Below are 14738 nucleotides of genomic sequence, written 5' to 3' on the forward strand. Positions count from 1 at the left end.
ACCTCCGACCCACGTCCTCATTGCTAAATACACTCCCTGAACCAGTCTCACTTTCTGCACAGTTTCACACTCGAGGAAGACAGGATTCACATTGCAATGCTGGTTTAAACTGTAAGTATAGTCTATGTGGCTGAATTCTGCACCTGCTGATAAATGATGTTAAGTCATCAAAGAAGAACAAGGCGGCCAGCTGTCGATCACAGTAGCTTGGTGTGCAAGCCTGTGGATCCGTAGCATGGCCTTCTTTAACCGTATGCTCCAAGAAATACTCAGTGTAGATCTTTATATATATAGTATTGATGTGAACAAATCCTGTTTGAAATATGTAAAATATTCATAATTTCAAATACTTTTTTTAACATGTTTTTTTAATGTTTATTTTTGAGAGAGAGAGACAGAGACAGAGCACAAGCAGGGGAGGGGCAGAGGGAGAGGGAGACACAGAATTGGAAGCAGGCTCCAGGCTCTGAGCTGTCCGCACAGAGCCCGACGCGGAGCTCAAACTTGGGAACGGCGAGATCATGACCTGAGCTGAAGCGTGATGCTCATCCCACTGAGCCACTCAGGCACTCCATTGCCTGAATTTTTAAAATGACATTTAGTTATATGGGGACAAACCAAAAGAGGGGTAGTGTCAGCCAAACCCAATAAAAAAGCCAGGCAGAAGGCACCGAAGATTTTTATTCGGTGACTCACGTTAGCAGCAACACTAGGAAAATGACTCACCTCCTCGATCAGGACTCTTGCTCTGCCTATACTGTTTAATTATACTTTTGTAAAACAAAACACGTTGCAAAATATATTTGACTTTAACCAAAAAGCCAAAATTGTGGAAATCAGAGTTCTAAAGAAAGTTTAATCTTGAACGCAAAATACAAATCCTTCTCTGTGTTGTCTTGAAAAGCACATTGTTAACAACACTTCAGTGTAGACTGGAGTGAATTACTGTAGCCCAGGGTCTATTCTTGCATTTACTGTTTAAGCTAGAGAAGGACATTGTTGAATGAAGTAAACTCTTTACACCAGTGACATTTTTAAAAAGACAAGCAAAACAAGGGAGACTGACGTTATAAAGATAGCTATGCCAGCATCCACAAACGTGATTCCCTATTAGACAAAAATGAGGATAGCGTCCCCAGCGTATCAGGATCCGTTTAATAAGCACATGGCACGTAACATCCTTCAGGATGCCAAGAACCTTAGTGAAGCCTCGACTTCTGTAAAGCTAATAACATGAGTGCTCTTTTGAAAGGCTGGGATACCAGCAGCAGTTTACAAAAAAGAACAGATCAAGAGAAAATACATTCCATTATTGTAAATGTACTCATTAACTTCTACCGGAGATTTTATTTTTACAGAATAATTATAGGTATTTTTTCGCTGAATGCTTATGTGCATGAGAATTGGAATGACCCTACAGGAAAAGTTTCTGAAGTAACTGAATAAGCTAGGAAAAATGCGTGGTAAGTGTTATCTGGTGTTCCATCAGGTGATACGGAATATTACAGACAAAAATTGCAAACTTGAAATAAACCAAAAACCTTTAAATAGTGCTTGTATTTTATTTGAAGTCCAACCGTATAACACATTTAAATGGAAGCTTTATTTAATTACTTTTTTAAGTGTTGAACGCAAGATTTCTGTAAGGTTTTTTTTTTTTTTTCTTACTTCCTACAACGTTAACTGGAAGAGGTGGGGGGGGGGGAATATTTAACATAGAGGGGATGAATCCTGAGATTTCCCAAAATGTCTCAAGGTCCTGCGGACGAGGGCACTTGTTCCCCGGCGCACAACGGAATGCCGTTTAGGAAGAAATAGGATTATCGCCCCTTGGAAACCTGTGTTTGCTACCAGCCAAGCCGCGATGCCTAAGTTGCTCAACGCTTTTATAGTGAGAGGGCTACTTCTATCTTTCCTCAAATGGGTTCTATTTCTTGTAATTCACATGACACCCCTGGGCTGCGGCTGTCTGTTCAATTTCCTGTTTTGCTCTAGGTTCAGCAAATCAAAACAAATAGCTCACAGAAAAGAGTTCGGTAACTCCTGGTTTTCGTCCTCTGGTATTTCCAGTGAAGTGTTCTCTCCTTAGAGGCACAGAGAAAGGAAGGAATTCGCCATGAACAAGGTAGAAGTAGGTCACAGAAGTTTCAATGCTCCAAAAAACGTGCCATCTCCATCTTGCGATATTTTAGCGTCTTCCCGCGGTATTGCCAGTTGGAGTTCATCTCCTTCTTCCAGCTTTGCGATGCCTGGAAAACAGTGATTTACAGGGACTTTAAGTGGTTGCACGATGCGGGGGGGGGGGGGGGGGGAGGGGGGAGGACGCGTATTAAATAAAACTAAGTCATGTTGGGAAAATGCTAACATCGGCATGCACACCTCAAATCACACCGGTAGACGTCTGAACCAGTTACACCATTCCACCAGCCGGAAAACAGAAACAGCTAAAGCAAATGAGCAGAAGGAATGACAACAGATATAACTGTGTTTACCACCTACTGTCGATAAAATGGAGACGCTGAACGGAAACCAATGTCTGGTGGTAAGAAAAAAAGTTAAGTAATCATAGCACGTCGTCTTGATGGGATAGTATATGGTTAAAAGTGGTTTTGCTTCCTTGTATTGACAAAGAAAACTATTTATAATAACATTAAGCAAAAACACAAAATAGAGATAGAAAAAAATGACACACACCGTGCAGTGTGGGTACGCTGCACGTACACACTTAAATGTGCACATAAAATGCACACATTGTTAAAAATAAAAAACAAAACACCATTCATTAGCAAAGCTTATATGCTAACATAGTTTTCTCTTCAGTCCAGACCATAGGATTAGGACTCATTTGCATTATTTTTTACAGCCTTCTATATTTCACATTTCCTTAAATGACCATATCTGACTTTATAACCAAAAGCACGAAAGTACTTAGCTTCTCAAAACTGATCGATAAATCTGTGTGTGCCTAGTTTACAGTGATGTGTCCTGTGATTCAGGAATACAAAACACAACTCGGGAACTACACTCAGTAAGCACAACGATGCGGACCCCAATACGGACCCCATATTAAAAGGAAAATAGGAGGGAAAAGGAAGGAGGAGAAAAAACAAAGAAACCAACAAACAAAATAATATCAAAACTGCTAATACTTTCAACCAATAATTTAAAAGGTAGTTGCGTTTTCATGAATATGCAGTGAAAATGTATTATAGAACTATGTTACATATGTTAACATCCATCATCAAACCCAAAGCACCCAGATCTCCTCAGTGACAGTGGACAGTCAGTGTTTATTTACTGAATACTTAATGATGTGCCAGGCACCTTTCAAGACACACAAGAGCTGTGATCAGAATTACAAAAGATTCTGTCTCCAAGGATCTTGGGTGTTTGTTTGTTTGTTTGTTTGTTTTTGTAATGGACTAAGACAGACAACAAACAAAAGAACATAGTTTCAGGTACTGTGAAGGGTAATTGTACACTTTTCAGGATTAGCAAGGCATTTGATGACTACGTTAAATAGTAGAAAGAAAAAAAATAGATTGGAATTTATTTGTTGAAGAAATCAGTTGTTATAAAGACTGAAGATAATCTAGTTATTTCGGAAAGGCTATTGATCACAGAGCATTAAGTAATGCTAACTCTCAAAGTCAGTGTGAACTATTTTCAAGTAGGTTCTGTTTAAAATTCTAATGCTGAGTTATTGGCTATTTCGAGTCTTCCAGATTATAGCTATCGGCTGTACCTTCTACAACAGACACACTCAGTTTGTTCATGAGATAGTGAGTAAGTGTGTAAAGAGGCGCCTGGTCTTCTGCTGGGCTTCTCACATGGACCACCTACATTTTTTCCAGGGTATTCTGTATGGAAGCGCTTCACGCACTCAGATACAAATCTGTGGTTTTTAATGGTTTTAAACCGATTTGCCCCAGAGCAGATTAAAATTGCAAACCTGAGGTGTCCTAGAGAACGGTTCTCATGGATGATACTACGCCACAGGCATTGAGACTCAGCTTTACGGCCCAGTTAACTACTCTTAAAAAGCGGGCAGCTAGGAAGTGTGGCCGAGACTGTGAACGCGGAGGGGCAGATGACCAGAAAGCCTCCACGAGCAGCTCGCGAAGCCGTAATTACTGCTGCATGTGACCAGCACAGATGGGGGGGGCGGCCTCGCCATTTCCAAGGATCCTGCAACAGCAGGACATTGGTCATCGCTGGGCACAGGGGAGCTTTTCTTTATGAAAATGAGGGAGTTTCAATTTAACACACTTCCTCGTCATCCCGTAACATCTATTTAAGGCAGTGGATCCAGAATGACAATCGTCTCCGTTTTTATGAACTATTTTCCTTCCTTCCCAATTGGTTTCTTGTGTACTTGTCGGCAGACAGCTTTGCGAGTTAGTGCTTCAAATAGCGTGGCCAGTCCCCGGGCCTGTGTTTCACGCTGTCTTTTCACGGGAACGGTCTGGAACTGAAGACATTCCTCGGGGTTCTCCATTGGATTTGTCAAAACCACCAGGGAGGAATCAATGTGTTTAAGGCAAATATGGGCTCCCCACACCCGCCCAACACCAGCTTTGATGAATTCACCCGCACCACGAAATAAAGACTATGTAGGCAAATACAGCCCAAAGGCCTGACACGAACAAATCCCACCCTTCCTCTTTTCTCTCTGCGTCTTCAGGGCCCCTGGGCTGCAGCAGCCTTGCGCCTACATGTTCACATCCCAAAGCCATCTGTCTGCTGTCCCTTTCCACCAGAGGCCACCTGCATGAGGCTGAGAGAAAGCCACTGTGCAACTTGACCAGACCCTCAAACCGGCCAGGGCATTCTCTAGCAGCCCTTAAAAACAAAAAAGAAAAGAAAAAGAAAAAAGAAAAGCTTTGGGGGCTCCCACTCTGGGGTCACACCGGATGGTTTATGCCAAGTTCTGGAACTTAGAAACTCTGCAAGCTAGGACACCATGTGCTGCCTCCCTGTGTCTGGATTCCGCCTCCCTTCAACAGGGCGGATCCTGTGAAGGAGCACAGGTAAGGGACAGACAAGGTCGCCGGGCACGTGGTGACCGTTCTCGTTCTATTATCACTGCTGTCGTTATTATACAGTTTTACCTGCTGAAGAAAACGCAGTTTAGAATTGCTCTCAGTGTTGACAGCTCTGAGTTTGTGCCCTCTCTCAATGTATAGAAACGGGATAGAACTCTTAGTAACGATTTTTTCTGTTTCGATTAAAAGGAACCAGCTCATCACTCAAGAGGATAAAAAATGCACAGCATATCAAGGAGTGTCTTTCTGTCTATTTATACAGAACTGTTATTTACCAGCGGAATAACAGGAATTATTGGGTAGTGTTTCAGGCATATTTTGAATACATCGGAACAAATTCACCAGACTCAGTTCGTCCCCAAAGACATGGACTTTTTTCCTCTGTATTAGGTGTCCCATAGCAAAGGTGTTATCCGTGTATAAAACCTGAGGAATAAACCAAAGAACTCTGTCAGAAGCGAGCACAAAAAGGAGGCACTGGGCGGTGGCACAGGTGGGGCGTTGAACCTACCTGCCCGTATATAAAGAAGTAACCGGTTTCTTTCACCAGGATTTTATTTTCCTTTTCTTCCAGGGCCCTTCCTCTTTTAAAGCTGAGCAGCCACGGAACGAACGTGTAGGCTCCTATGATGGAGAGAGTAACTTGTGAGGAAAGCAGTTTTTCACCTCCGCTTAGTTGCTAAACTGAGTCTGAAACTTAGAACTGAATTTCATCTTCAAGGAAAAAAAAGAAAAAAAAAAAGAGGAAAAGAAGACAAATCAGGGCGCTCTGCTGGTTTTTCAGCTGTGCTTGCCACATTAACCCGGACAACCATTGGAGACAGGAACCTGAGGGCAAACACTTCATAAGAATGTTCTGCGTTTTCTTTTGTTCTTGTGTATTGCAGCAATTTTCATCACGGAGCCCGGTCTGCATGGCAGAGTTGGAGGCAAAAGAAAAAAAAATGGACCAAATGTCTCTGAATAACACTCTTACACAAGTTTTCTGGTTGTTCCTTGCTTCCCAGAGAGGAGGGGGCTAGCAGGGGGAGAATTTAGGGAAGGGCATCAGGGGAGAAGCCCCTTCCCCAGTGCACTGGGCAACAGAAGAGAGCTTCCAGAGAGCGTGGGAAGTTCCCAAGACATAGCCTTTCCTAGGACATGGTCAAGGAACTTGGCAATGTCCCTCTGTAATATCCAAGTAAAGTGGTTTGTGCTCAGCACATGAATTCTCCTCCGGGACCCCTCCGGCTTCCCTGGGGAGTGATAGGGGAGCTGTGGTGTGGAAGAACCCCAGGAAGGGTGCAGACAACAGCCAGCAGCTACAGAAAATGGGTCGGCAGGAGGGGACCCGATCTCTGTGCCAGAACATGGTGCTTCGGGCCAGACACCCTTGAGGAGGGTATAAACGCTCCTCTCCTATGAATCCACAGTGTAAAGTCACTGGGTTTCTCACCGTCATGTAAAAATTGGAGTAAACGGCGAACCCTGAGGCCAGATTAAGAAATGTGGGGTTGGGGGGGAGGGTAGAAGTAAAATAGCATAAAATAATTGAAAAGAAGATGAGGGAAATGGTAACATACAGAGAGAATAATAAAATGAAACTGTGGTGGTCTAAAATAGTATAAAAAGTGTTCCCATATGATTGGTCATGTTGGACCACACGCGTCCCCAAGCTTCACCTCGGTCGTAGCAAAAAGGGAAACAATAATCAAATTCAGAGTCCATGGGACAATATGCCAGAAGCTCAAGAAAAAAACAACTTGTCCTAGACTGAGTTTAAAGAAAATGTTCCCTGGGGATTTCTGAAAGGGGCTGCACGGTAGGACACAGCAGCTGGTAACGCTTTCACATTCGTAAACACAACTGCTGAGTGCGTGCACCCACTTCAGCGAGCTCCCCGAAGGCCAACCCGTCACATCTGAACTTTTTCCAAATGGGATTCTTGAGGGAAAAATTTAAAACGAAAACTACGCGTTTTCTGAATGTTTGGAGGAGGAAAGGACCCGAGGTGATCACACAAAGCAAACTACCCCTTGAACCTGAGTTCAGTTCCCTAAGGCAGCTCTCCCAGTTGACATGCCCACAGGTGCAGGGTGGGCGCTGGGAGGGAGAGCCAGAGAGGAGAGACAGGTGCCCTTGTCCCTCCTCTCGTGTATTCCCAGGACCTGCCTCAGTCCCCCAGGGGAGCCAATGCCCCCACAGTATCCGGCAGGCCCCTCACCACCTCGCTTTGCTGTTCCCAAGGTCTGTGAGGAAGCTTTACTTCAGTAAAACCCACCAGTGCCACTCTGGATGGTGACAGTCCCTGGACAAAAGATCTCCCCAGTTACAAGTCACAGAGACAAACTCATCGTCCCGTTTTGATACTGCATCATTTCAGTGACGAGATGACAATAAGGTAGTTTCACATTTGTTTAAATGAGATCATGTACCCGAGGCACTTTCAAAGACAGCTGAAAATACGAGGAAGAATTAATCATCCTGGTTGTTCTTACTGAAGGCGGCTGCTCTCGTGGGTTCCGAGGGTACCTACTTGATGCTCTGACCAAAGAAAGGCGTCTTTTCCCTTCAAAACAGTACACATCTCGGATCCCGACTTCTCTGGGTTCAGACACTGTTTATGTTTGGTTCTCTGCTGTTTGCCCAGGGCCTGACACCATGCCTGGCCTCCAGCAGACATGCAGCAAATATTTACTGAATTAACTAATTCAACTTTAAACATAAGCTAATTCAAAATGGCAGGGCGTTCTCTGCAACTACCCGCCAGCATCCGATCGTTTTTTAAAAGCATTCTGTTATTTATGTATTTGTTTATTTACTTTAAAAGCATTTTGTGAGCTAGTTACTGAAACCGTGTGAAATGCTACATCACTCGTGAACTAAAGTAACACACAGAGTTCTAAAACTGGCTAGAGATGTTTACTTACTAAACATTTTTTTTCAATGTCGTAGGTTAATTTCCTATTTCTTTACACCATACTTATATCTATAAAATCAGTGAGGTGCTTTTTACCCAATTCCGCCGCTATATTGTCAGCAAAGAAAGAAAAACAAATAGTTACTAGGTATATATTCTTACGTCCTCTCGGCATTTTCTTTTGGCATTTCATCCTATCTTGCTGGGAATGTTCTCATTAAAGAGAGTCAGTGCATGGTTACCTGTTTTAATGTACTGCTGCATTTGTCCCCCACTGCACACACACACAGCACACACACCCACATACACGCACACACGCGCACACGAATTATACTCCCTAAGGCCAAATGCCAAGAATACAGCCCAGCACAGTATATGCACTCAGTGAATACGTGCTACTGAATGAGTGTCGAATCCTTTAAGCAAACAGACAAAACAGTAAATTAAAAGTAATTATAAACTTAAGCATAAATATTATAACGTGTTTCTACATCTTAAAACGTGCTTAGATTTTTCACACGCAAATTAGACTACAGAGAAATGCTAATGAAAAAAATACACATGAAGTGCCTATTCTGTAGGATGCTTTTCTTTCTTTTTTTTTCGTTTTTTTTTAACATTTATTTGTTTTTGAGAGACCGAGAGAGACAAAGCACAAGTGGGGGAGGAGCAGAGAGTGAGGGAGACACAGAATCCAAGGTAGGCTCCAAGCTCGGAGCTGTCGGCACAGAGCCCGGACGCAGGGCTCGAACCCATGAACCACGAGATCATGACCTGAGCCGAAGTCAGATGCTTAACCGACTGAGCCACCCAGGTGCCCCTGTAGGATGCTTTTGTAAACCAGAATGCATTACTACTTATAGTTAGTATTTGAAAATTCAGAAGTATACTCCAAGAGTATTACTGCTTATTTTATCTTTGCTAGTCCACAGCTAAAACACCGATGTGCTGTGGTGTATAAAAAGGCTGAACTTCCCACCTCCACTCAGCTGTACATACTTGATGTACTGATCTGTTTTTGAAAACTTAAGAAAATTAATGTGTGCAACGACCTGCGAAATTCAATAAAAACAATGCCAGTATTAGTTTGTGAAAATAATTTACGCGTGCACTGGAAAGTGTTCGCTCTTAAAAGAGTAGATCTTTCCTGTTCTGACATATAACAAATACATAAATTTTAGGTTGGCAACATTTTATAGAAGAATCAGACATATTTCATTAATATTTGGTTTTTATTCTATTTTCTGAATTGGACGTTTCCTTGCAAACATTCGTACCCCCAGTGTTACCTCCTTCAACAGCTGAAAATAGATGCTCAGACGGCAGCTGTCGATCAGAGCTGCTACATTGGTGACGTCTCTTGATTTTTAAATGTTATTATCGTACAGCTCCTGGAAGTAGTTTTAAGGGATAAAATATTGATAACACGTTTTTAAAAAGAGAAAGTAAACCAGTTCAAGACATCGTGATTTTTTTGTATAAAGCGAGTATAGTGTGGCCTGGAAATCCATAGTTATCGTAGGCTTGATTCCATAGCTGAGGTGGAGCAAGGGAAATCAGGAGAAAACAAATGCAGCCGGGCAGGGCCGAGGGGCAGAGCTGTATGGAGGGCAACTGGAGGGCCCTGTAGGGCTGTGAGCAGTGGAGAGAAATGATTATTCCATCTTTTAGAAATATCACGATGCGGCTTCCAGGCAAGAAAAGGTACAAAAATGGGGGCAAAGAACCAGCCAAGGTGGGAGATGATGGCCGTCTGTACCAGGATGGTGAGATGGGAATGAGCGAAATGGATTAATGCAGGTTGGATTCATGGGGAATAACTCGTAGGGTTTTGAGATTAACGTAAGGTGTTAGCAGGAACAGTCAAGAATGACACCCAGCATTCTGGGTTAGAGAAGGGAGGACACAGCCATCACACTAAATGACAGAGGAACACTGCAGGAAGGGATCTGGGGACAAGTTCTACAGTGAGGCTGAGGTGCCACCAAGTTGTAAAGGAAGAGATGTGTACAGGCTTGGAGCTTGGTGGCTCAGGCTAAAGATCTACATCCAAACCATCAGCATGTGGCTGGTATATGACAACGCAACACGGTATTTAAGAACATCACAGAAACAAGGTGAAAACAAAAGAGAACAGGACTACATCAGAGGTCTTGAAAGACACCAATATGGAGGAGATACATTTAGGAGTAATTTGCAAAGAGATTTAAAAGGAGACACCGAAAAGAGAATGGTTAGAGAAACAAACTTCAGGAAGCCTGTGTTTCTAGAAGAAACAGTCATCAAGTGTTAAGTTCTCCTGGGAGATTAAAAGTAAATCTCATCTTCGCCTCTATGAAATAATTACGAAACAATTATGTAGCAAAGCAGAAATAAACAAGGGACTTCTGCCATCGACATGATTGAGGAAAATACATCTGCCCTTTCTTTACCTCTGTTAAGTCATGTGAAAGAAATGGACAGAAAGAAATGGCACGTTTTCCAGAGTAACTTGAAAGGGTAACAAAGTCACTGAGCTCACACCTGGGCTGGGTGTGGAAGGGGAGAGAGGAGGCAGAGAAAATAGCGACAGGTCCCAGCAATGGCCAACTTCACAAAGAGCCAGCAAAAGTCAACTCCCTAAAGGTGAAGAAGCCCTCACATGTACACAGAAATCTAGAATCTTACCATCCTGGAAATTTCAGTGCGGGTTAAAAGAACTTGGAAGACGAGGAGGAAAAATCCTCATTTAAATGAAAATAAAAAGTTTCAGAATGGAAAGTTGGTTTTACCCAAAAGAAGATGGAAATAACGAGTTTAGAATTTGAGAAAAGAATGTACAGCTATAGAATATGTAAGACAGGTAAAGAATTACCATCCTACACAGAACTGGAACCCTGAAAAAACCAGCAACAACAAAAGTCTGAGAAACCACATCCTGGGCTCAGAAAGTTTGATTCCAAAATTCACCAGTTCCATGTGGCTGCTGTAACAAATTACCACAAACTCAGTGGCTTAAAGCAACACACATGTATTATGTCACAGTGCAAAACATGAGAAGTCTCGCTGGGCAAAACTCAAGGTGTTGGCAAGATAGTGCTTCTTCTGGAAGTTGGAAAACCCATCCATTGCCTCTCCTAGCTCCTCTAGTCCATCTACTTCCCTTGCCTTGTGGCCTCTTCTATTTTCCCAGGCAACAACCACATCATTCCGAGCTTCGCTTTCATCACCGCATCTCCTTCTTGGACTCTGACCCTACCAGCTTCCTCTGTGAGGACCCTTGTGATTACACTGGGCTCGCCAGGGTAGTTTCCTCACATTTCTTATCTCAGTCACATCTGCAAAGTCTCCTTTGCCACATGAAGTAAAATGCTCACAAAAGTTTCAGGGATCAGGCTGTAGACACCTTTGAGGGCTGTTATTCTACCTATCATAATAGCCAAACCTGACATATACAGCCAAATAAGTTTTGCCTTTTTAAGGTAAATAAATAACTCTTTGTACAGTCAGGCAAGAAAGTCAAGCCACTTATGAGACGAAAAATTTCTCTTACCTTAGTTTTCTTTAATGTGCATCTAATGCCCAAAGACAGTGGAGAAATTCCTACAACTCAAGAGAAGAAATGGGAATTTTGTATCTAGACAGCTGTCCCTAATGTATAAATGTTTAAATGTTTATTTTTGAGAGAAAGAGAGATAGTGAGCAGAGGAGGGGCAGAGAGAGGGGGACAGAGAGTCCCAAGCAGGCTCAGCACTGACATCAGCGAGCCTGATGCAGGGCTCGAACTCATGAACCATGAGACCGTGACCTGAGCTGAAGTCGTACGCTCACACCTACTGAGCCACCCAGGCACCCCCAAAGATACAGTTTTATCAGTGCAAAAACTTTGTGAGCATTCTTTTCATGAGCCCATTTTGGGTAAACTACTCAAGAATGAAATTCCAGAAAGTAAGAGATGAATGAGGAAAGCACAGTACAAGCAAGCACCTGCAGTGGGTATTGAATATATTTATCTGTAAAATCCCAAACAAATGAAAGCTTGTAAAGAGAATGACGGCTTGACAGAAAAGAATGGAATCGGGGTGCCTGAGTGGCTCAGTCGGTTAAGCGTCCAACTTTGGCTCCGGTCATGATCTCACGCTTCGTGGATTCAAGCCCCGCGTCGGGCTCTGTGCTGACAGCTCGGAGCCTGGAGCCTGCTTCAGATCCTGTGTCTCCCTCTCTTTTTCCCTCCCCTGCTCGCGCTCTGTCTCTCTCTGTCTCTCAAAAATGAATAAACGTTTAAATAAATAAATAAACAAATAAATAAATAAACAAATGTTCCGAATGATGGATTATGTCAGCAAGATGGCAGTGTAGGGAGCCTTACACATCATCCCTGCACAGAAACATTGATTTAACAATAATATTGGTGCTGAGATACCTTGAAAAGAAATTCAGAATCCAGCTAAGAAGTAGAAGCTAAGTAGTAGAGCACAAACTGAGAAGCAGTCACATTTTTATAGGTAAGAGGAGCGGTTTCAATTTATTCACCTTAGTCCCTCCCCCAAATAGGCGTAGCTCAGCACCAAGAAGGCTGCCTCAGCCTGTGAGTCCTCCATGGGGGGTGAGATTGAAGGGTGCACCTGTGCCCTATGGCCTCTCAGAGTGCCTTCTAGGGAGCTGGTTTCCATCATCTCACCCTGTACTTAGTGTGGAATAACCAAAAGAGCTTGGTGCTTGATACAGTTAGAAACAAAGAAAAGGACAGGACAGTCTCTTATACCCAGCATTTTGTTTTGTTTTGTTTTGTTTTGTATGACTGAGGAGAAGCAGAGAACAGATTCTTTTCCTCCAGGAAGGAAAGGAGGAAGCAAAGGGGACCTTGCTCCTGTCTGGCCTTAGAGTGGCTGATATCAAGCACTGCTGACCAATGAAAGTGTCTTCCAGGGAAAGTCAGTCCATGGGGAGTAGGAGAGGTAGTGCTTCTTCAAATGCAGAGGTAACAAAGCAACTCTACAAGGAACATGAAGAACCAAGAAAACCCAACATAAATAAAGGGATAAAACAAATCTTCATAAACCTGAAAGAATTGGCTATCGTGAATTATAAATCACTTTCAACTCTAGTATAAAAGTTAAAAGATGAAAGTATTAAAAGAATTATAACTATAGTAATTGGTTAATAGATACACAACATAGAAAGATGTAAACAGGCATATATCAGTAACAAAGTGTGGGGGAGGGAGAAGTAAAAGTGTAGTTTTTGTAGGAAATTGAAGTTAAGTCGCTATCAGCTTAAAATAGACTACTGTAGGGGCGCCTGGGTGGCTCAGTCGGTTAAGCGTCCGACTTCGGCTCAGGTCATGATCTCACGGTCCGTGAGTTTGAGCCCCACGTCGGGCTCTGTGCTGACGGCTCAGAGCCTGGAGCCTGTTTCAGATTCTGTGTCTCCCTCTCTCTCTGACCCTCCCCCGTCATGCTCTGTCTCTCTCTGTCTCAAAAATAAACAAACATTAAAAAAAAATTTAAAAAAATAGACTACTGTAACTAAGCTGTTTTAATGTAAGCCTCATGGTAAACACAAATAAAAAACTTGCAGTAGACACTCAAAATACAAAGAGAAAGGAATCGAAGCAACCAGTACACAAAATAAGCAGCAAAGAAAGACAGCAAGAGAGTAAGAAAGGGACAAAGGAGCTACGAAACAGCCAGAAAACAATTAACAAAAGGAAAATAATAAGTCCTCACTATCAATAATTACTTTAAATGTAAATGGATTAAATTCCCCAATCAAAAGGCATTGAGTGGCTGAATGATTTGAAAGAAAAACAAAATCCAACCATATGCTGTCTACAAGAAAGTCACTCAGCTTTAACGACACACATAGTGAAGGGCAGGATAACAATATTTCCTCCAATGGTAAACAAAAGAGACAAGAAGTGGCTACTCTTATATTAGACAAAATAGACTTCAACAAGTCAAAACATGTCACAAGGGATGAACAAGGTCATTACATGATGACAAGTGGATTGATTCATCAAGAGGATAAAACAACAACTATGTATATACATACACACACACACACACACACACACACACACACACACACACACATACACTCAACATTGGAGCCCCTAAACGTATAAAACAAATGTTAACAGATTTGGAGAGACAAATAGATAGCAATACAATAACAGTAGGAAAATTCAATACCCTACATTCAATAAAGGATAGGTCATCCAAAAGAAAATAATAAGGAAATAGTGTGCTTGAACAACACTACAGAGCAGTTGCACTTAACAGATATGCACAGAATGTTTCATTCTACAGTAGCAGAATATGCACTCTTCTTAGATGCACAAAGAAAATTCTTAAAGATAAATAAAATGTGAGGGCACAAAACAAATTTGAATAGATTTAAGAAGACTGAAATCATACCTAACATCTTTTCCAACCACAATGGAATGAAACTAGAAATCAGTAACAGAAAAATTGGAAAATTCACAAATATGTGGAAATTAAACAATACATTCCTGAACACCTAATGGGTCAAAGATAAATCAGAAGGTAGGGGCACTTGGGTGGCTCAGTCAGCTGAGTGTCCAACTTTGGCTCAGGTTATGATCTCATGGCTCATGGGTTCAAGCTTTGCGTCAGGCTCTGTGCTGACAGCTCAGAGACTGGAGCCTGCTTCAGGTTCTGTGTGTGTCTCTCTCTCTCTGCCCCTCCCCTGTTCATGCTTTGTTTTTCTCTCAAAAATAGATAAATATTTAAAAATATATATATTTAGAAGGTAAATTAAAAAATATCCTGAACGAAAGGAAAATGGAAACA

General features: G+C 42.3%; 1 protein-coding gene across 1 annotated transcript in view; it reads right to left on the minus strand.

The window, feature by feature from the left end:
* Positions 1-663: 663 nt before the first annotated feature.
* TNFSF13B (TNF superfamily member 13b) overlaps positions 664-14738 on the minus strand; it is a 30822-nt gene continuing 16747 nt past the window's right edge. Inside the window, exons 4-6 of the mRNA XM_019443917.2 lie at positions 5557-5669; positions 5321-5471; positions 664-2249 (exon numbers count right to left, since the gene is read on the minus strand). Coding sequence (XP_019299462.1) covers positions 2137-2249; positions 5321-5471; positions 5557-5669 — 377 coding nt within the window. The 3' untranslated portion in view covers positions 664-2136. The remainder of the gene's footprint in view (positions 2250-5320; positions 5472-5556; positions 5670-14738) is intronic.

Source organism: Panthera pardus, unplaced genomic scaffold, assembly GCF_024362965.1.
Source record: "Panthera pardus isolate Hobbes unplaced genomic scaffold, ASM2436296v1 HiC_scaffold_1, whole genome shotgun sequence".
Taxonomy (NCBI): domain Eukaryota; kingdom Metazoa; phylum Chordata; class Mammalia; order Carnivora; family Felidae; genus Panthera; species Panthera pardus.